This window comes from Oncorhynchus kisutch, linkage group LG5, assembly GCF_002021735.2.
Source record: "Oncorhynchus kisutch isolate 150728-3 linkage group LG5, Okis_V2, whole genome shotgun sequence".
Lineage (NCBI taxonomy): Eukaryota > Metazoa > Chordata > Actinopteri > Salmoniformes > Salmonidae > Oncorhynchus > Oncorhynchus kisutch.
Window position 1 is genome coordinate 40,928,391 of NC_034178.2, and position 22,134 is coordinate 40,950,524.

General features: G+C 42.2%; 1 protein-coding gene across 1 annotated transcript; it reads right to left on the bottom strand.

Annotated features, from left to right (window-relative positions):
• Positions 1 to 14,873: 14,873 nt before the first annotated feature.
• On the bottom strand, positions 14,874 to 19,775 carry LOC109890200 (guanylin). The gene is made up of 3 exons (XM_020482181.2): positions 19,632 to 19,775; positions 18,829 to 19,015; positions 14,874 to 15,283 (listed from the first exon to the last, which is right to left on the bottom strand). Exons 1-3 carry the CDS (start codon positions 19,701 to 19,703, stop codon positions 15,213 to 15,215), a joined length of 330 nt encoding a protein of 109 aa, XP_020337770.1. The 5' UTR covers positions 19,704 to 19,775; the 3' UTR covers positions 14,874 to 15,212.
• Positions 19,776 to 22,134: the final 2,359 nt, after the last annotated feature.

The window sequence follows — 22,134 nt, forward strand, 5'->3', positions numbered from 1 at the left end:
TGCCTGCTTGGAATCTGGGCCCTGGGGGTCTGTGTCTGGTGTGTTCTCCCTACATAAACCTCACTGCAGTAGAGGCTTTACTCTGCTCATCTCCCACCATGCAGCCAATATAAGACAGCAATCTATCTGAAACAGTGGCGATTTTGGCATGTAAATCTTGGTGGGGCAAACTCCTATTTTTTTGTTGTTGTTGCATGCCAGCAAAGCCACAACACAACACTAAACAATACATTAATTGCACAATAATGGTGACAAACGGTGCCCACAAACTGTTTTGGCCTTCAGCAGTCCCAAAACCTTACCACTGCTACACCTGGCTATCAGCGGAGCCGTGTCTGGCAGCAAAACAGTTAATTCAGCCTCATTTACTGCCTTTAAAAAAACATAGCTGATATGGCTGACTTGCTTAAACAAATGTGGTTTCTAATGACAATTGAGATGTACAAACTATGGCATACTGGGACGACGTGCGGATAACTTTTGAAATGTACAACGACAGAATTCAGAACATGGGCCGTTCTTACAGTATTCTCCCTTTACACCAAGTCAGAACTGTAGAATAAATAAAGGGGGCATATAAGCAGACAATGAAAGCTCTTACAATATTCGATGATGACATTTCTCTAAAACAGGCTAAAGGCTACATGTGCACCACCTAGTCTGAACAGTGGGCTAAGTTATGAAGGGAAAAAGGAGCAAATTATTAGGGTGAGGCACATGAACTACTAACAGCTTACTACACAACATACACTTGATATTACTTTCTTAGCTTCCGTATACATTTCTCCCTGGCATATTACATCATTTATGCAGCAGCATACAATACATTTTTGGACTCAACTTGTTGTGCTGTCCTCACTCGAACAGGAAGGTGGCGTGGAGGTCCTCCGTGGGCAAATTTTGTCATCAAACCTTCTCATCAAAGTCAGGCATTCTCTAGATTTATGGTGCTTTCAAGACAACTGTAAAAAACAAGGTTGAATCATGACGTCAGTGATCTTCAGGTCAGAGCTCTAGAAAGAGTTCCGACTTGAATTCCGAGTTGGATGACCATTCAAAATGTATTTTCCCAGTCGGAGCTCGTTTTTTTCTGAGTTCCCAGTTGTCTTGAACTCACTGAAGTCTGAGATTTCCCAGTTCAGTTTCCAGTTGTTTACATTGACAGCATGGCCAATGTTGAATGTGTATCCTTTTCAGCTTGGAAAAGCTTGGAAAAGAGATCCTGAAACCCAGACCGACCACACACCCACTCCACTGAATAGCAGGCCAGTGATTGCTTTGCAATTCTTGCAGTTAGCCACTGATTTCTTTCAAACCACTCAATGCTGAATTTACGATTTCCAACTTGTTGTGTAATGGCCGATGTACACCTATACATTTTATTAAAATGTATCTTCATATGACAAGGATTGAAAAGGATTTGCCAGTAGATTGTCAACTTGATTCAAGATGACTTCTAGCTTGCAAACTAAGATTGTGGAAGTATGATGTTGACATGATCAGTACAATCAAAGCTATGGTTGTCATGCCCTGACCTGAGAGCCTTTTTATGTCTCTATAATGGTTTCGTCAAGGTGTGATTTGGGTGGGCATTCTATGTTTTGTTTTCTATGTTTCTTTATTTCTATGTTTTGACAGCTGTCTATCTAAGTAATAATACTTAGGTAGCCCTTTTTCCCTCCTTCAGTGTGGGTAGTTAACTTTGTTAGAGGCATCATATCCCTGTTAAGCTTCACGGTCATTTTGTATTGTTTTTTGTTTTGTTGGTGACATTCTAATAAAAAGGAGTATGTCGCTCACCACACCTCACCTTGGTCCACTTCTTACGATGCCCGTGGCAGAACTACCCACCACAAAAGGACCAGGCAGCGTGGTAAAAAGGAGGACTAGACATGGGATGACATCCTGGACGGCAAAGGATCCTGGACATGGGAGGAGATCCTGGCCGGAAGGGATCGCCTTCCATGGGAACAGGTGGAAGCAGCCAGGAAGGCGGAGGCAGCTGGTAAAGGGGCCCATCGTTATGAGGGAACACGGCTAGCAAGGAAGCCCGAGAGGCAGCCCCAAAAATATTTTTGGGGGGGCACACGGGGAGTTTGGCTGAGTCAGGTTAGAGACCTGAGCCAACTCCCCGTGCTTACCGTGGCGAGCGTCGTACTGGTCAGGCACAGTGTTATGCGGTGGAGCGCACGGTGTCTCCAGTGCGTGTTCACAGCCCGGTGCGTTACCTTCCAGCTCCCAGAATCGGCCGGGCTAGAGTGGGCATCGAGCCAGGTCGGAAGGTGCCGGCTCAGCGCATCTCGCCGCCAGTACGTCTCTATGTCCCAGGATATCCTGCGCCGGCTCTGCGCACTGTGTCTCCGGTGCGTCTGCACAGCCCAGTGCAGCCAGGACGGGGTGTGCAGGCTCTACGCTCAAAACCTCCAGTGCACCTCCATGGCCCGTGTATCCTGTGCCCGCTCCCAGAACCAGGCCTCCTGGTTGTCTCTCCAGCCCAGTGATGATCCATGGCAAGAAGCCTCCAGTGATGATCCATGGCAAGAAGCCTCCAGTGATGATCCATGGCAAGAAGCCTCCAGTGATGATCCATGGCACGAAGCCTCCAGTGATGATCCATGGCAAGAAGCCTCCAGTGATGATCCATGGCACGAAGCCTTCAGAGAGGAGTCATGGCATGGAGTCTCCAGCGATGGCCTCCAGTTCGGAGCCTCCAGCGACGGTCTCCAGTCTGGAGCCTCCAGCGACGGTCTCCAGTCTGGGGCTCGCACCGAGGGTGTCCAGTCCGGGGCCCGCAGCGAGGTAGCCCAGTCCGGGGCCCACAACGAGGGTGCTCAGTCCGGGGCCCGCAACGAGGGTGCTCAGTCCGGGGCCTGCAGCGAGGGTCCCCAGTCCAGGGCCCACAGCGAGGGCACACCAGAGCTGCCACCGTGGATAGATGCCCACCCGGACTCTCCCCTATAGGGCCACCTTTGGGCGGGGGGGGGGGGGGGGGGGGGGGGGGGGGGGTACTGTCACGCACGGACCTGATAGAGCCTTTTAATGTCTCTGTTTTGGTTTGGTCGGGGTGTGATTTGGGTGAGCATTCTATGTTTTGTTTTCCTGAATGCCCTGAATGACGGGTCGCCACTGATCTGATGATATATTTGTAATCAAATGTTATCTTTTGTATAAATTTTGGGTAGAATTGAACAGTTTCAACCTTGATAACATATACACTGCTCAAAAAATAAAGGGAACACTAAAATAACACATCCTAGATCTGAATGAATGAATTTCTTTACATAGTTGAATGTGCTGACAACAAAATCACACAAAAATGATCAATGGAAATCAAATTTATCAACCCATGGAGGTCTGGATTTGGAGTCACACTCAAAATGAAAGTGGAAAACCACACTACAGGCTGATCCAACTTTGATGTAATGTCCTTAAAACAAGTCAAAATGAGGCTCAGTGGTGTGTGTGGCCTCCACGTGCCTGTATGACCTCCCTACAATGCCTGGGCATGCTCCTGATGAGGTGGCGGATGGTCTCCTGAGGGCTCTCCTCCCAGACCTGGACTAAAGCATCCTCCAACTCCTGGACAGTCTGTGGTACCAAAGGAGACTACGGCAGTCCTGCAGTCAGTCCTTTGATGAATCTGGCATGTGAAATGTGGGTTTTGGATTCTCAAGAATATTTAGGATATTTTTAGTTTTGGATTCTCATTGTTTCCCTGACCACAGCTCACAGCCCCTCTCCTGGAAATAACAATTTTGTTTGTTCTTTAGAAAGTCATTGGCATGGTACACATCTTATATAAGTTGTGAGTTACTTTTGAGTTGTGGATTGTGCACCAGATGTCAAAATTCCACTACACTGCAGAGAAACAGGGTTATGATTGGTCCTGTAAAATATCTGATTGTATCATCAAAGCATCTCACACTTCAACATGATTTTGGCATCAAACGCCCATCAGCTGCACTGACTCATGCTGTCAGGTCAGATAATGCTACCAATGTGTGAAATCGCTCTTACTCCCCACAATCTGTCTTTCTTTCTTTCTCTCCATCATCCTCCCTCTTACTGATTCTCAATATTGCTCCATCTCCCTTTCTCCATCTGTATCTCTCCTTCTATCTTTCCATATCTCTGTGATCTTCAGTTCCACCCGGCTGCTGATCTTCAGCCCTAGAGTGACTCTGTGGGCCTGTGTACCACAGCTGAATAATTGAAAAAAGTGAGGGTGTGGTGAGCCAGGCAGGGGCTGTCAGATCAAACCGAGACAGCAGGAGCAGGCTGACAGCTACGGGCCTACTGTATAAAAGGATCAGTGAGGCTGCAAGAAGACGCTAATGCTCTCTTTTTCAAAGCAGAGATCCTCATCTTACCCCCTCTGGGCCAGCCAACTCCCATGACCCTGCTCCCCAGTGATTGCGCTCAGTTGAGCGCCATTATTAATCAGATTCACAATGCTTCACAAAGCCACATCTCCAGTCCTTTCTTCCATTCATACAAATGCCACAGCCAATCACACAGTCAATTAAATCTGCATAGGCAGAGACGTACTTCATACAGTAAAATATGGTGTGGTTGTTGTTAAGGTCAACGGCATCATGAACTTTAGCAAGTACCAGGACATTTTAGCCCAAACCTGGTTGCCTCTGCCAGGAGGCCGACACTCATCAGCAAGACAATAACTGCAAGCACAAATCAAAATCCACAAAGAAATGGTTAATTGACCACAAAATCAAACATTTTCATGGACCATCTCAGTCGCTAGAAGAGAACCTCATTGAAAACCTGCGGTTGGAATTGAAGAGGGCAGTCCATAAGAGTAGACGAAGGATATCAAGGATCTGGAAAGATTCTGTGTGGAGGAAAGGTCTAAGATCCCTCCCAAACATTTGAGAAAAAGGATGTGTCGAGATTGAAATAAGTTATTAAATATATTTTTTTTCAGCAAACGAAACCCATTCAAAATAGTGAAGAAAATCTGTATTGTGAGTTTATGGTAAGTTCTGTCTCCAGTCCCACATGTACCCAGCCTTTCTGCCTCAGGGCATTTTCTTTAATGTAATCCGCTGTCATGAATGTTTATTGGATCTCAGGTCTTTGAAACATCTTTGTGACTCCTAACTATTATATGGGGATTTCAGTTGATGATTGAAGGCTTTTCCAACCCTTCCATTCTATATATTTCTTATGTGTCAATTCAGTTGATTTCACACAATGTGCCCCACCCCACCTTACAGTAGTAAAAAAAAAAGCGTCTGTCTTTTGTTTCCTTCCCAGTTATTCATTTATGTGGTGTAGTTCATACATATGCATAGGGTTGTTGTGATGGATATAGTACAGAAATAAAACATATATTTACTTTAGTGAACCAAGTGAATTCTGGGAGATGGAAGTACACCATACTAATGGAAGAACAAACCTCTTTGGTGGTCTGAATATTCCTGTTTATGTATGCTCTGTTTTATGCTGTGTATTTATACACAGGATATGTTGAAAGGCTTATTAAACAGAGTAAAATATTTATTCAACTCTATTTATGGACCAGACGCAAACTGGACGAGCAGAATGAACAGTAGATTTACAGAATATTGTTTTCACAGGGTGATGCTGTTCATAGGTTCCTACCGGCCAGAAGGAACACAGGCTACACTGTAGAAGAACCAGCCACAGCCTACACCCTGTGTATCCCAGACCACACATCAAGTACCCACGAGAGAGAGAGAGAGAGAGAGAGAGAGAGAGAGAGAGAGAGACTCAACATGCAACCTCCTGAGTCCTGATTCTCCCACAGTCTTTCTCCTCCCATAGGGAGTTCCTTGTTTCCCAGTATTCAACAACTGGAAGTGTCTTAAAGATGTCTTTATATAGTTATCAAACTATGGGTGTTGTTCAAGCAACTTTGATAAATGCACAGGTCTCAATGTCGTACTTAGTATTTTAGTCACATAACTGTGAATGTTAATAGTTCACACAGCAGGAAAATTATGGATTTGTCATTTTCTTGTAGACTTTTGGAGTCCTCTCATTTCCCCAGAATCCAAGCAGCCATAGGTTTTAAATCACATTTTGTGAGAGAGAGGCTTTGATGTGGGAGAGCTACCAGACTACTCCTATGATCCCTGCCTGCGTCTCCCTGGGTCTCCCTGCCTACCTTCCCAGTGTGCTGGTTCTTTCTCACAGCTGCAAGCTCTTACAGTTGATCCACATGGGAGTGAAGACTATCCCCCAATCCCTTCAAACCCCACAGAGAGAGAGGCCCAGTCGCTACACAGTAGTTTAACCTGAGAGATAGCGATTTAGTGAGCATACATATTATGTGGAGCAACGGTTGGCCACAATAACAACAACATAGTCACATTTAGCTAGACAATTGCAGAAGGCTGATTTTGCTGAATCATATGTTATCAAAAACAAAAAAATACACCAGGAATAAAATCACTCTATGTGTGTAACATGCATCATGCAGTACTCTGGTCAGTTTCGTAGTCCTGAACTACACTATGACTGGCTATACTGTTGTGTCTCTGTTCTAGCAGTACTTGTCTGGTTGGTTATAGATGTTTATTATAAAAATACAAATCTTTGAAAGTACAGACATTTGTGGCTCTGTAATTTCATCACACAAGGACTATTTGAACCTTGAACTCTTACTGCTCTCAGGCTTTGTCACCCCTGGGGTGTTGCAGCTGATTTACTGAAGAGGATAAACCAAGAGCAACACAGCGGACAAGTCAATCATTACGTTGAAAGGAGGATGCATTTGTAATATTTGACTTCTTGAATCTGTGGGGTTTTGAAGATGAGCATGATGGTGAAAGTGTCTGATCTGGCCACAGAAAAAACGGCACATGATGAAGCCAACAGATTGAGCATTTCTCAAACCGGAGAAAGAGTCCCTTGAGCCTAGCGAGGACAGAAAACGAAACAACCGGCCCTTTTTGAACATTCCTTTTGCACTTGAGTAACCACTCATGTCTCTGCACAGATCTGTGGATCAGCAGCTTCTCTTTGCTGCAGCTAATCATATCTGTGCTGCGTTCATAGACGGCATATTCATCTGATTATCTCCAAAGAGAATGACTTGCCAAGTATTGTTAAAATCCAATTAACCTGATTTCTGAACTTGAAGCTCTCCTCCCAAATGGGTGCCACTCTTGATAATATGCCCAATTACTACCCATATTAAAATACTTTGTATCATTATATTGTAATTATCAAAACGGGAGTTGTTACAGCTCGTTAGTCTAAAGGCATCTCATTTTCTCATTCAAGCTGACAGCATGTGATTGAATGTTTGACATTCTTTTGAAACAGGGAACCCTTTTGGTCTTGATGAGTGCGTGGTGGAAGGCTCCAATACTCTAATTCATCCATTGATTCTATCGCTAAATTGCTACACAGTGTATTACTGCAACTTGCTAAATCTGACTTGTAAAGGGCCCATAGGAAATTATTACCTCATGACTGAAAAAAGACGAAATATGTCACATTAAAATGTCTGTTCAATGTTCACTTCCTGAAGGGATGTAGCCAGGGTCTGAGTCCCTGGCCACGGCCCAGACTGGCTTTGAAGTGTTGTAAGATCTGATATCTTACCCTAACTGACTGAGCTTAATTTTTAACACCCAAACACAAGCATGCAGGCATAAGCACACAAGCACACATGTGCAACCACACGTGCGCACACACACACACCTCACGGGCAAATCATTTTTTGATGATGGGCAAACCTCTTGAAGGCGGAGGAAAAAACTATGTTTATTTCCTGCAATTCTACATATTTTGCAATTGGGTGTAGAAAAATGTTTGCAGTTTTAAAGCTAATTTCCTGCAATTCTGTACATTTTGCCATGACATGTTAATATGATATCTGAGTGAGAGTGACTAACAAAATCAAGGGATAAAAGTCTCAAATAAATTCCCCCCCCAAAAGAAGTTTAACTGACACAAAAAATTAAAGTTGTTACATTCAATGCCTGTTTGCCCGAGACTGATGCCACGCAAGCGATTGTACACTCGTGCACATGCATACACACACACAATTGCATTCTAACACACACACACACACACACACACACACACACACACACACACACACACACACACACACACACACACACACACACACACACACACACACACACGGTTGGCTTTGATGTTTTGATTTTTGTTGTCCTTGGCATTGTTGTTTTCTGTTGTTGTTTTCCTTTGTTGTTGTCTTTTCTCTCTTTAGTTCTTTCTGTTGGTTGTTGGTGTATTGGGTGGTGGTTTTGGTCGGGTTGGAGGGGGACAGTGGCTTGGGGGGGGTGGGGAGTAGATGGGGAGGTTTTTCAGAGGGGACTGTGGGGGGTCTTGGATGGTTGAGGGGCATCTCTCGAGGGGTACTGTGGGGGGGATCTTGGATGGTTGGTGGCCTGTCGGTTGGGAGCTTGGGCTGGTGCCCTGAGAGGTTTCTGGTTCGGGTCCCTGATTTGAATGGGTAGGGATCTGTGCTTGTGAACTTGGGCGGGGCGCTTGACCCTGGTTGCTCCTGTCATGAAGTTGGCCTGGGGGTAGGTTTATGACAGTCATAAATACCTCTCCCCCCTTTTTCCTCTCTCTACCCTACTGATGTGACATTTGAAAATCCCTTGGTTAACATAGAGATTCTGCGAACATATGTGGTGGTACTTAATGAATATTATGCCAGTTCGGTTGTCATCTGAGACATTCTCATCAATGATAGGATGACATAAACTCTCATAAACTCGGATTCACATGGAATTGTTGTTCAATTTAAATGTTTGAATATAAAATTATTGGTGAAAAGATTACATGTCATTTTAGCTTCCAAATGAGAGATTTGGGTTTTCATAAGGTTAGGGCTCTGCTCAATCAGTGACCCGCCCCTGTGAAGAGACATGGGCTGTAAACTATGAAAACACACCCTTCTCCCTCCACCACGCCTTGACGAAAATGTAAGCTCCTGTTCCGAGGATGTGAGGGCGACGGTCCATACGTTAAAAGGACTAACATGTCAACCGTTCCGGGTACATTAGGATGGCGATCCGATGTCAGAATGGTTCAGATAATAACTACAGAACGAAGCCAACCTCAGCGTGAGCTTTGGTTGTGAATGGTATGAACTTTGAACTCTTATTCACTACAGAAGTGATACCTCCTAGCCGTTGAGTTAGCAACAGCAGTTGCAAACGTGGGCTAGGAAAGAACAGACAGAGTATCCCGTCTACCACACAACGACGTTACTACAACATAACCAATTTACCAGCAGATACATTCGTCAAAGGACAAAGGACTCTGTTGGGCAACACGGCCTTCCAACTACCACCAACCTACCGAAGTGCAGCTCAGAGTAAATATCAGAGTAGCTCAGAGTAAATATTTATTGCATTTTCCTTTTCCAAATGGCAATTTAGAACGCATAAGATAATGTATTTACGATAGAGACATCGCTTCTCCCTTTGTTCTTCAGTCTTCCTGCTCTTTCACTCAAACCAATCCCCCTTTTCTTTGTGTAACCAGCTGTCATATCTGTTCCGTCCGCTAGGGACGTTTTCCTTTATGATATAATTTGTAATCAAGGTATGATTAATTCTGTGTATATGTAATTCTGTGTGATTAGTTAGCTATTTAGTAAATAAATAATGAAACGCAATTTTGTATTGCTGATTCAATTTGTTATCCAGGGTTCATCAAGATAACCAAGAATTTACAACTTTCAGATGAGACTGAAATAAGGTGACGATTAATATTGACTGCTATTGATGTAAAATATTACTAGGTCTTTAAGAGTTTATTCGGAAGATAACTGCTCTATAAATATTATTTTGTGGTTCCCAGACTTTTCTAGTTAATTACATTTACATCATTAGCTCAATCAGGTAATATTAATTACAGAGAAAGGAGTTTATAGAATATCATGTCATATCACTTAATCCGGCATAGCCAAAGACACGACACTCCTGTGGGTCGCTCTGGATGGGAGTGTCTGCTGGATGAGTGAATGTAATGTAATATGGAGCTCATTCACTGCAGGTAGATTGTACTGTATGTTTAAAATATTTGTAGTACCTGTCAAAGGTTTGGACACACCTACTCATTCAAGTTTTTTTTCTATTATTACTATTTTCTACATTGGAGAATAATAGTGAAGACATCAAAACTATGAAATAACACACAAGGAATCATGTAGTAACCAAAAAGGTGTTAAACAAATCAATATATATATATATGTCTATATTTATAAACTGGGTGGGGGTCGAGGCCTGAATGCTGATTGGCTGAACGACATAGTATATCAGACCGTATACCATGGGTATGACAAAACATTTATATTTTCTGCTCTATTTACATTTGTAACCAGTTTGTAATAGCAATAAGGCACCTCGGGTTTGTAATATATGTATATATCAATGGGTGCCACCTGGAGGTGAACTCTTGGGCACATACCCTGCGTCCCCGGTTGGTCATTCAGCCATGATCACTACAAGTTTAGATATCTGGCTCAACTAACTAGACTAATTTGCTGACATCGGCTAATTGAGTGACTGTCAGTAAGTGACAAATAACAAGAGGAAATCCGCTGATGCGCAACCAAGTTTCGAAATTGAGACTTGTGTGTTCTAGTATTCTACTCTCAACAGTGTCTTCATATGTAGCTACGGCCCTGACTTCCTGCTATGACGTAAACATCCGTTTATACATCTAAACATCAGGCCAAGCCTCAACTCATTTTGTCCTACTTGCTGTCCTTTTATGTAACTGTTAGATGATAAGCTTCTGCCAAGTTTACCAGATTTCTCTGCCGCTCTTCCTCTTCGATACTCTTTAACAGAGAAGGCATTAATTCAAGGACTTCCACTAGTACTCTAAACTCCATAGCTTATTTCAAAGGAGAGACTGAGAGTGTTGGGAAGTGTGTCATTGAACAAACAGGCTGTTCTCAGTTGGTAATTATCAGCATTTAATCCCTGCTCTTTCCCCTATCTCTCCATCTGGCTATGAAATGGGATTATTAACTAATTCCAGTGAGAGGAGGCAGGCAGCTCACCTCAGAGGAAACTCAGCTTCAGAATGAAAGCGTACCCCTCATTCCCACTGCTGAGGAGAACCACAGCCAGACAGCCAGCAGCAACCTCAGTTCAGCTCAGGTCATGCACTGCTGTGCTGTGTTCACACACCTACCAGGAGAACATAACTCTGCAGTAATCAAAGGTCCATTTGTCCACTGGGCCTCCAAAGGAGAGTTAGTTTGAGGTCAGATAGGACATTGTGAGTAAATTGTACACAGAGAAACTGGTTGATAAATGATTGTGTTGATGGATGTTTTTGTTTGAGCTGAGGACAAACTTCCCTTGTGTTATGGTTTTGGATCTGATGTTGCCGCTCATCTCAACCAGCCAAATTAATCATTTGATTAAAGGGAATGCACACAAATAAAAATACACTCTTTGGATTTCATAAATGTTTTCCATTGACATTCAAATGTTTATTTTTCTGTTATGTGTCCCATGCTGTTAACTTCGTTGGGATGATTTGATGTGAATGATCTTATTCCCCTTTGTGCCATTAATTATTTATTTTTGAAACACCATGGGTATTGGTAAAACTGGATTGAGCCTCTGTAGTTTTAAATGGGGCAATTTAAAACAACAACATTTACATAATCAAGCACATTTTCATTTCTTTGGGAAACACCTAGCCCAATAATGGACTAATGGACCCAAACGTTACTCCTTACAGTCCAAGGGCCTTACATGTTCTGTTTAGAGAAGAATTGGCAGCCAAAACATTCAAATACTCCATCTTAACTTTTGTGGTGTCCATCCATGTACACACAGGTGTTCAGAGACACAGATAGCTAATTAGCACAGGCAGTCAACTCTGTCTTCCATCTGTTTTCTGGAAACAAGGACTGTAAACATGGAAATATGGTATTGTGAGAACCCTAACCTTATACAGGTGCGTAGTAATTTAAACGTAAAAAAAGTTATTTAAAATCAAATTTCAATAAAAATGGTATTTGTCACATGCGCCGAATACAACAGTGAAATACTTACAGTACTTACAAGCTCTTAACCAACAATGCAGTTTTAAGAAAAATAAGTGTTAAGTAAAAAATAGTAAAAACAGTAGCGAGGCTATATACAGCGGGTACCGGTACAGAGTCAATGTGCAGGAGCACATGTTAGTCAAGGTAATTGAGGTAATATGTACATGTAGGTAGAGTTAAAGTGACTATGTATATATAGATAATAAACAGAGAGTAGCATCAGTGTAAAAGAGGAGAGGGGAGTGGGGGGTGGTGGACAATGTCTGGGTAGCCATTTGATTAGCTGTTCAGGAGTCATGCTTTCTCGATGATATGAAAGATACGTTCCTTATATTTCCAAAATCCACACGGCAAGCGATGTGTGTTAACATTTAGAGCAAGCGTCAGGGCTCAAAAACGCAACAGGAGCTAAAGGTAGTTAGCGTCTATGAATGGGCTAGGTAGGAAACACCAGAGAAGGTACAAAATGACCACATATGAGCCATGTTAGCATCATGCTCTCTCCTGACTATTACCATGTTATTATGACTTTATTCTCTGCTGTGATGTTAAGAGACTCCCAGTCATTGCGCCAATGCTAGTTAGTATTGACACATGCAACTGTCTCTAACTTCCTTTCTACTGCAGGTAGAGACATACAAATGGTATCCACAAGTTCATCTGACTAGGTATGAATCTTCCAGTGTCGCTTTAAGTGAAAATGTCTTTCATACAGTTTCATTTATTTTTATGTCATGCTGTTGCTGTTTCCACTGGTAGTATTATCATTGGCCATCTTGAAAAGCTGTGAATGTCTTCAAAGCTTCACCAAAGGAGCTGAGCAAACTGAGTCAAACACGGTACAAGCTAACACAGCCAGTAATGGGGTTTAATTCATAATACTGTTCAACTTTTCCACAGTCAGATGTCTCTGCCTGCCTGCTGTGATAAATGTCCATAGAGGGAGTCAGTCAAAGCAATACTGACTTGTTTTTATTTGGGTTTCCCCTCTTCCATGTAAAACAACTGTTGAAAAGGATTTTGTGACCCCCCCCCCCACTGTGCTCTGTACAATCATGTTTCTTCTCAAGCCCTCTTTTTCATGTCACTGGGCCGGAGTTGATCCTTACTGCACGTCAAAACATCCTCTAGAAATACTAACATTACTAGAAATGTTTTTTGTTGTTGAATGATGGTCCTTTGAAGTGATGCTGTTATCGATTTGCATTTTGTGACACATTATTTATTGTACAATCGCTGTTATGAACCATCCCCACCCACCAATCGTAGTTATAATCATGGTTAGTTTCAAAAGAATGAATGACAAAAAACATAAGTTACCTTTGTCAATGCTCAGTTGGGCACGATACACAGCATTAGGGGTAGTGTAAGGTAAAGGAGGAACCTGGAGTAACACTGTATTTGATAGACCACCTGTAGATGCGCTCAGTAACATTTCAACTAACCACCTACTAACCCTAGCTCTAACCCTAACCTTAACCCTTATCCTAAACCTGAATGTAACCCTTAGCCTAGCCCTAACCCTAACCCCAACCTTAACCTTTATTCTCAACCTAACCCTAATTGTAACCTTAGCAAGCAGTTGCTTATCAAAATATAGTTTGTTGATAGTATCACCATCTGTAGAGCATCTACAGATGGACTATCCAAATACAAAGTGTAACCTGGTGCTAGGTGGTCTCGTGTGGCTCGGTTGGTAGAGCATAGCGCTTGCAATGCCAGGGTTGTGGGTTTGATTCCCACTGGGGACCATTGTGAAAAATGCATGCACTCATGACCATGAGTCACTCTGCATAAGAGTGTCTTCTAAATCAGTGGTTCTCAAATTGGGGACACCCAGATGTTTCAGAGCTTTGTTGTAGCCCTGAGCTAGCTCACCTGATTCACGTAGTCAAGGGCTTGATGATTAGTTAACAAGAATCAGGTGTGCCACCTCTGAAATAGTTGAAATGCATGGAATGGCTGGTGGTTCCTGAGGAGAGGTGATATTTACATGGTAAGGTCTGCCCCCTGCTGGTTTAACAATATTTGCTAAAATTAAAATTATACAATTGTAAATGTGGACACCTGCTCGTTGAACATCTCATTCCAAAATATGGGCATTAATATGGAGTTGATCCGCCCTTTGCTGCTATATCAGCCTCCACTCTTCTGGGAAGACTTTCCACTAGATGTTGAAATATTGCTGCGGGAACTTGCTCCCATTCAGCCACAAGAGTATTAATGAGATCGAACACTGATGTTGGGTGATTAGGACTGGCTCGTAGTTGCCGTTCCAATTCATCCCAAAGGTTTTCGATAGGCTTGAGGTCAGGGCTCTGTGCTGGCCAGTCAAGTTTTTCCACACCGATCTCGACAAACCATTTCTGTATGGACCTCGCTTTGTGCAAGGGGGCATCGTCATGCTGAAACAGGTAGGGGCCTTCCCCAAACTCTAGCAGGGCAGAAATTTGACGAACTGACTGGTTGGAAAGGTGGCATCCTATGATGGTACCACTTTGAAACTCACTGAGCTCTTCAGTAAAGCCATTCTACTACCAATGTTTGTCTATGGAGATTGCATGGCGGTGTGCTTGATTTTATACACCTGTTAGCAACGGGTGTGGCTGAAATAGCCAAATCCACTAATTTGAAGAGATGTCCACATACTTTTGTATATATAGTGTATGAATAATTTGATCTGTTTCACTTTCAATCTATATTGAAACAAATGAACAGTGTCAATAAAGTAGATATAATTCGAAATATTTACAGAATCAGCCCATTTTACAGTAAATGTATAAAGACATTCAGTCTGGTGGAAAAAATGGGACAACAGATTAGACACAATTTGATAAGCAATAGAAATTTATGATTCACAGTTTCTACAGTGAATTTATCACATATTCCATGGTAATCCATGGAAATGTCATGAACATCTGGACATTACTGTTCATTTAAAGCCTTTTGCTGAATTATAAATAACTTGATTTTGGCCGTACAGCTCAAACAACATCAAACACATAACATTCCTCAAGTGTATGCAATATGTCAATGGCTCCTGGCACATGGATAGGATGGGCTTATTCATGCCCTGGCTTCATATGCGATGCAGATCTGAAGAAGATGTGTGGTGTAGATAGGAAAGCTTCAGAGGATTGTGTAACAACAGATGGTGGCAGTCTTACGGTAGACACCCAAAGCAGGCAGGGTGGGCACAGATCTCACACAGATCTGGAGACGTGATGGCATCCACTGGAGAGAGACAACAGACACAGAAGGTTAATATAAGCCTATGGCTGCAATAGTGTCAGATAAAATGCTAATATTGACAACGGGAGGAAGTTAATCAGCCTCGTTAAAGGGCTTGCAGAGCAATAGAGAGGCATGGGAGTGCTCTTTGTCTTGCACACTTTATTGCACTCAAATGCTGTTTGTTCTGTTTTAATTGGGCTCTTGTGAGTAGAATCACTCGTGAGCAACACACATAAATCATGTCATTAAGTGGAAGTAGAAGGATATATTATACATCAGGCAGCAGGATTGGCTGTGTCCAGGCCAACATCTCCTGCTTGTTGTAGCAAGCCGCCTACTGCTACAGCCTGCGTATGTGGTACAGCTCTCTGGTAGAGCTAACAACAGGTGCTATGAGGACGCGTGCCTCGGTCTCCGAGAATCGCTTTCCTGGGTTTACCATGTGTGCTCATGTGGAATAAAATAGGAAATATGTCAATACTCATGTGGAATAAAATAGGAAATATGTCAATACTGTCACATCTGTGATCTGGATCTCTGATCTCACAGCTTTGCTCAAGTAGTTATGGGGGTTCATGTTGTTGATTGTATAAAAACGATGAATGATATGGGATGGTTGTATTGTCTCTAAAATTCAGTAAATCCTGTCAGGTTACAGAGCACTTTGGCTGCTGCTATTGGTGGTTAGAGGTCATGTCAGCTGATAACAAGGCAGATATTAATCAGTGTTTCACTGAAACCACTCAATGTGCTAATGACTACCAATGTATGCTGAACCCTTCAGAGTCAATCCCTTGAGGATGGATTAGGTTTCCATTATCATTGACTTCAAACGCCTTTCAATCTGCATACACCCTTCCCTGAGTACACAACATACATTCAGTTCAGAACAGGCCCCATAGGGAGGTTGTGGGGTCTTTAAAGGAGTAGTTCACTATTTTACAACTTGATGTTAGATGACCCTGAAAGTAGACTATGGGCCAGGAAAAACTGTAATCCATGGTTCAGCTATTACAAGCTTCAGCTAATTTTAGCCACTGCTAGCTAAAACTCTATGGAATTGATGGGGACATGTGAACATGTTTTTTTTGGCCAAATTACATTGAAGGAACATCCAACCAAATATGGAGTTGATTTCACCTACATTGATTCTTAGCTAGTGGTGAAAGTTTATAATGGCTGTTTAAAGAAAACTGAACCATGGATTACAGTTTCTCCTGGCCCATAGACTACCAGGATGAGCAACCATCCAACAAGTTGTAAAATAATGAATTACTACTACTTCTTTAAAGTGGGTCTTAAATAAATCACATGGTTCCCCCCGCCTGGAAAATAACAAAAACATGAATACAAACATCAATAAAAAATTAAATGGGGCCTTCCGAGTGGCGCAGCGGTCTAAGGCACTGCATCATTGTGCTTGAGGCATCACTACAGACCGGAGTTCAATCCCAGGCTGTGTCACAACCGGCCGTGGCCAGGAATCCCATAGGGCGGCACACAATTGGCCCAGCTTTGTCCAGGTTATGGGAAGGTTTGGTCGGGGGGCTTTACTTGGCTCATTGCCCTCTAGTGACTCCTTGTGGCAGGCCAGGCACCTGCAAGCTGACTGCAGTCATCAGTTGAACTGTGTTTCCTCCGACACATTAGTGCGGCTGGCTTCCATGTTAAGTGGGTGGGTGTTAAGAAGCGGATTGGCGGGTCAAGTTTCTGAGGACACATGATGCAACCTTCTCCTCTCCTGAGCTCATTGGGGAGTTGCAGTGATGAGACAAGACTGCAATTGTATTTCACGAAATTAGGGAGAAAAATGGGATAAACTGCAACAATAAAAAATGAATGCACTTGTCTTTTTTTAATAGCACTTGCTGATTACTTTGTTGAGGGAAAATGTACTTGCTACGATTGTGATGTGTTGTTGTCTCACCTAGCTATCTTAAGATGAATGTCTCTGGATAAGAGTGTCTGCTAAATTACTAAAATGTAATTGTAAACATTTTGTGAAAACAGGTCACCTTCCCCACGAACTTCAGCAACTTAAAAAAATGCTGAAGCAGGTAATAGCCTACAAATCAAATCAAATGTGATTTGTCACACACACACATAGTTAGTTAATGCAAGTGTAGCGAAATACTTGTGCTTCCAGTTCCGACAGTGCAGTAATATCTAACAAGTAATCTAACAATCCCCAACAACTAGCTAATACACACAAATCTAAAGGGGGAGGAGAATATGTACATGTAAGTATATGGATGAGCGATGGGCGAGCGGCATAGGCAAGGTGCAATAGATTATATAAAATACAGTATATACATGTGATATGAATAATGTAAGACATGTAAACATTATAAATAAAATACAGTATATACATGTGATATGAGTAATGTAGGATATGTAAACATGATTAAAGTGGCATTATTTAAAGTGGCATTGTATAAAGTGACTAGTGATCCATTTATTAAAGTGGTCCGTGATTGGGTCTCAATGTAGGCAGATGGGATAGGGCAGTGTACAGTGTGATGGCGATTGCGTCGTCTGTGGACCTGTTGGGGCGGTATGCAAACTGGGTCTAGGGTGGCCAGTAAGGTGAAGGTGATTTGATCCTTGACAAGTCTCTCAAAGCACTTCATAATGACAGAAGTGAGTGCTATGTGGCGGTAGTCATTTAGTTCAGTTATTTGCCTTCTTGGGCACAGGAACAATGGTCGCCATCTTGAAGCATGTGGGGACAACAGACTGGAATAGGGAGCGATTGAATATGTCCGTAAACACACCAGCCAGTTGATCTGCGCATGCTCAGAGGACACGGCTAGGGATGCTGTCTGGGCCAGCAGCCTTGCGAGGGTTAACACGTTTAAATGTTTTACTCACATGAGCCACAGAGAAGGAGAGGGGGGGGGTGCAGTCCTTATTAGCGGGCCGCGACGTTGGCATTTTATTATCCACAAAGCGGGCAAAGAAGGTGTTTAGTTTGTCTGAAAGTGTGACGTCGGTGTCTGTGACGTGGCTGGTTTTCTTTTTGTGGTCCGTGATTTCCTGTAGACTCTGCCACATACGTCTCGTGTCTGAGCCGTTGAATTGCGACTCCACCTTGTCCCTGTACTTGCATTTTGCTTGTTTGATTGCCTTGCGGAGGGAATAACTGCACTGTTTATATTCAGTCATATTCCCAGACCTCTTTCCATGGTTAAATGTGATGGATTGAGCTTTCAGTTTTGCGCAGATGCCGCCATTCATCCACGGTTTCTGGTTAGGGCAGGTTTTAATAGTCACAGTGGGTACAACATTTCCAATGTACTTCTTTATAAACGCACTCACCCGAGTCACCGTATAGGTCGATGTTGTTCTCTGAGGCTGACCAGAACATATTCAAGTCCGCAGGATCTAAACAGTCTTGTGTTTGAATGCTATAATATGCAGTTTATTATTTTTTACAACAGATAAGGTGGATAGGGGCAATAAGACAAACCATTTTTAAAGTCATATACCGATATTGAATTACAATATTTCAGTATACCCACTATTTGTTTATGGTACAGCCTTACCTAGCCTGGAGAAGACCATGGCTGCCTCTTTACCCTGGCACACTGGATAGAAGGCCTGTGGCAAGACACGGTTGTTACAGACAGAGACCATGTTGGTGTTGATCAACTGCGGGTTAACAATGGCATCTGTGTCGATCAGCTCCTTCAACGCTTTCACAGCCTCTAGGGGATAGCTCCTTTCTCCATCCTGGACACAGTGAAACACATGGATGAGATGGTAAATTCTCTTGTTTACCCTTACATAACCCTTGATTTTTCACCTTAGATTGTCATTATTAGACAACCTAATGTGTTGTTCCACTATTAAGGTGACAGGTTTACAGAGGTGATTCTCATAGCGTAATAGATTATTATACAGATAAGCCAGTTAATAACCTTGTGAATGAGTTCAAAAGAAGTATGACAGTGTGTGGATTCCAAACAATAATGAATAAACCCCAACAGAATTGATTGCTATATGATAATTAAAACCAAACAAAAAGAAGCTAGCTTTTCAATGCTCTATACAATTAAAGGACAGTCAGCCATAGGCTGGCAGTCATCGTAAATTATAATTACATTAATTCTTTATCAGTGTGTTGTTGAAAGTGATCTATTTCTCTAGTTCCACTAACTTATCTTCACACGTGTGAACCAGTATCTCTAAACTCCAGACACTTACAGATATTGTTAATCAATTAACAAACCCTATACACCTCCAGAAGAATGTCCTTATCCCATGTTAAAGACAACAACGAGTTACAGCACTAGTCACACAACTCTAAACATTTCTGACCATGGACATAAAGAAGAGATATACTCACCCTAATCTCCACACTCAGTGAGCCCCAGAGGATGCAAGAGGTCAACACGAGACAAACACTCAGTGATTTCATTTTCAGTTTAGCCGGGATGTCTCAGAGAGCCTTGAGATGCAGAGAGAGGAGCCTACAGCTTGAATTGAGGTGTGCCTCTGCTCTGCCCTTTATAAACCCATGGCTGGACAGATTATTAAGTCACTTATTAACGCGGGGCTGGAGGCCTCTTTACCCTGGGTACCTGATAACAAAACACAAATGGGTTATGCCACAGGATCCTCTTTTTTTCTGTAGATGCCCCTGTCACTATGATGTTTGTATGCTTTTATTGTTGACATATTGTTCCATATCGACATCCTTAGTGCCAATTAAACATCCTATAAATCGAATTTCTCCCATCTCACCCACAGTCATTTATCATTAAACCCTGATAACAAAGCAACAAAATCTGTCCAGTTGTATAGTGGTTGTTTGCATTTTAGGTTTGATAGTGACTTTGTCAACATTGTTTGGATAGGTCTGTCTAATATTTGTGGCATTTGCAATCTGCAACAAGGAGGCTGAGACTGTAATTCATTCAAATCTGCCACAGCAATTCATTTGCTGTGACTTCATTTACAATCTACCCATGACGTGCATACACTTCCTTTGGCTGGGAACTGGAAGCATCTACCTATGATGAATATACCTGATAGTACTAGAGGTACCATTGTCTTTGACCATGGGAAAAAGAGATTCTGCTTAATGGGGCAGTATGCAGTTCAAACAACAAGAAAGTGGGAACCTGACACTGTTTTTGGTAAACAGCTGAGGGATGGGCTGGGGAAATGTAACCACTGTCAAATTCATAGACAGAGATATGGATGCAAGGACAAAACAGACACTACATCAAACTTCTAGTTTAACCATGCTTTGAGGCTATACAGTGTTTACAATTACGTTGTTTTCAAACAATGGTGTAAAAGAAGCTTATATTTTGGCCGTACGACAGTTGAACTAAGCTCATGAGGCATTTATAACTTATATTCTTCAATAATCAATGGGTACATATCATTAACTTAAAAGTTCAATACTTATAATACTGAAATGGACATTTGATTGAATTGAGTTATTTTGCTACATGTTGATTATTTTTGACCCACTAGCGAAACACAAAGGATATTGTAAAAGTTGTCTCTTTGCTTGTCAGTCAGCATTACAAAGAGAAGGTGGCAGAATACATACTTTTCTAGCACATACAGCCTGGCTCTTAGAGTAAAAATGGTAGAATGGCCTAAAAACACTGAAGGTTGCTAGTGATTGTCTCTTTGTGCTTGTAAACTGTATCATTATTTTTCTTTAATGCCAATAATAATACTTAACTACACATCTAAAAACAAATAACATTGGGAGCATCAACTACATTAGGGACAGGCATTTGGGATTCTAAATTAAAGACTATAATATGTAGATCTTTTGAGACAGGTGTGTTTGGTATTTGGTATTTTATTAGGATCCCTATTAGCTGTTGCAAAAGCAGCAGCTTCTCTTCCTGGGGTCCACACAAAACATGAAACATGACATAATATAGAACATCAATAGACAAGAACAGCTCAAGGACAGAACTACATAAAAAAAATTAAAGGCACATGTAGCCTACATATCGATGCATACACACAATCTATCTAGGTCAAATAGGGGAGAGGCAAATAGGGGAGAGGCATTGTGCCGTGAGGTGTTGCTTTATCTGTAAAAAAAAAAAAACAGGTTTGCTGTTTATTTGAGCAATATGAGATAGAAGGAAGTTCTATGCAAAAATGGCTCAGAATTGATTCTGGATTTGGGAACTGTGAAAAGACTCCTGGTGGCATGTCTGGTGGGGTAAGTGTGTGTGTGTCAGAGCTGTGTGTAAGTTGACTATGCAAACAATTTGAGATTTCCAACAGAAGAAGCCACCGTGCTTCTACACCTGCATTGCTTGCTGTTTGGGGTTTTAGGCTAGGTTTCTATACTGCACTTTGAGATTTCAGCTGATGTAAGAAGGGCTATATAAATACATTTGATTTGATTTAATTTAATTGAATTTGATCAATGTCTAGGTAGTGAAGCAAAAGCACAGTGACAATAGAATACATTGTGGGATGTAAGTTGTGCACTGGGGCAGCAGTTAGCCTTAAGATGAACTATTAACCTCTCAATGTGTGTGTGTGTGTGTGTGTGTGTGTGTGTGTGTGTGTGTGTGTGTGTGTGTGTGTGTGTGTGTGTGTGTGTGTGTGTGTGTGTGTGTGTGTGTGTGTGTGTGTGTGTGTGTGTGTGTGTGTGTGTGTGCGTGCGTGTGCGTTTGCGAGTGTGTTTATGCATGTGTGTGTGTGTTTGTGTATGTGTTGGGGAAAGACAGAAATTTCAAGTATCAACCAAAAGTGAATAAAGTGTTATTCTTTGTGTTGTGCCAATATCAGCCAGTTTATCAGGTATGTTCTATTCAAGGTTTTCTGATGCAGTTGGTAGATCACTCACTGAAACAAAATGA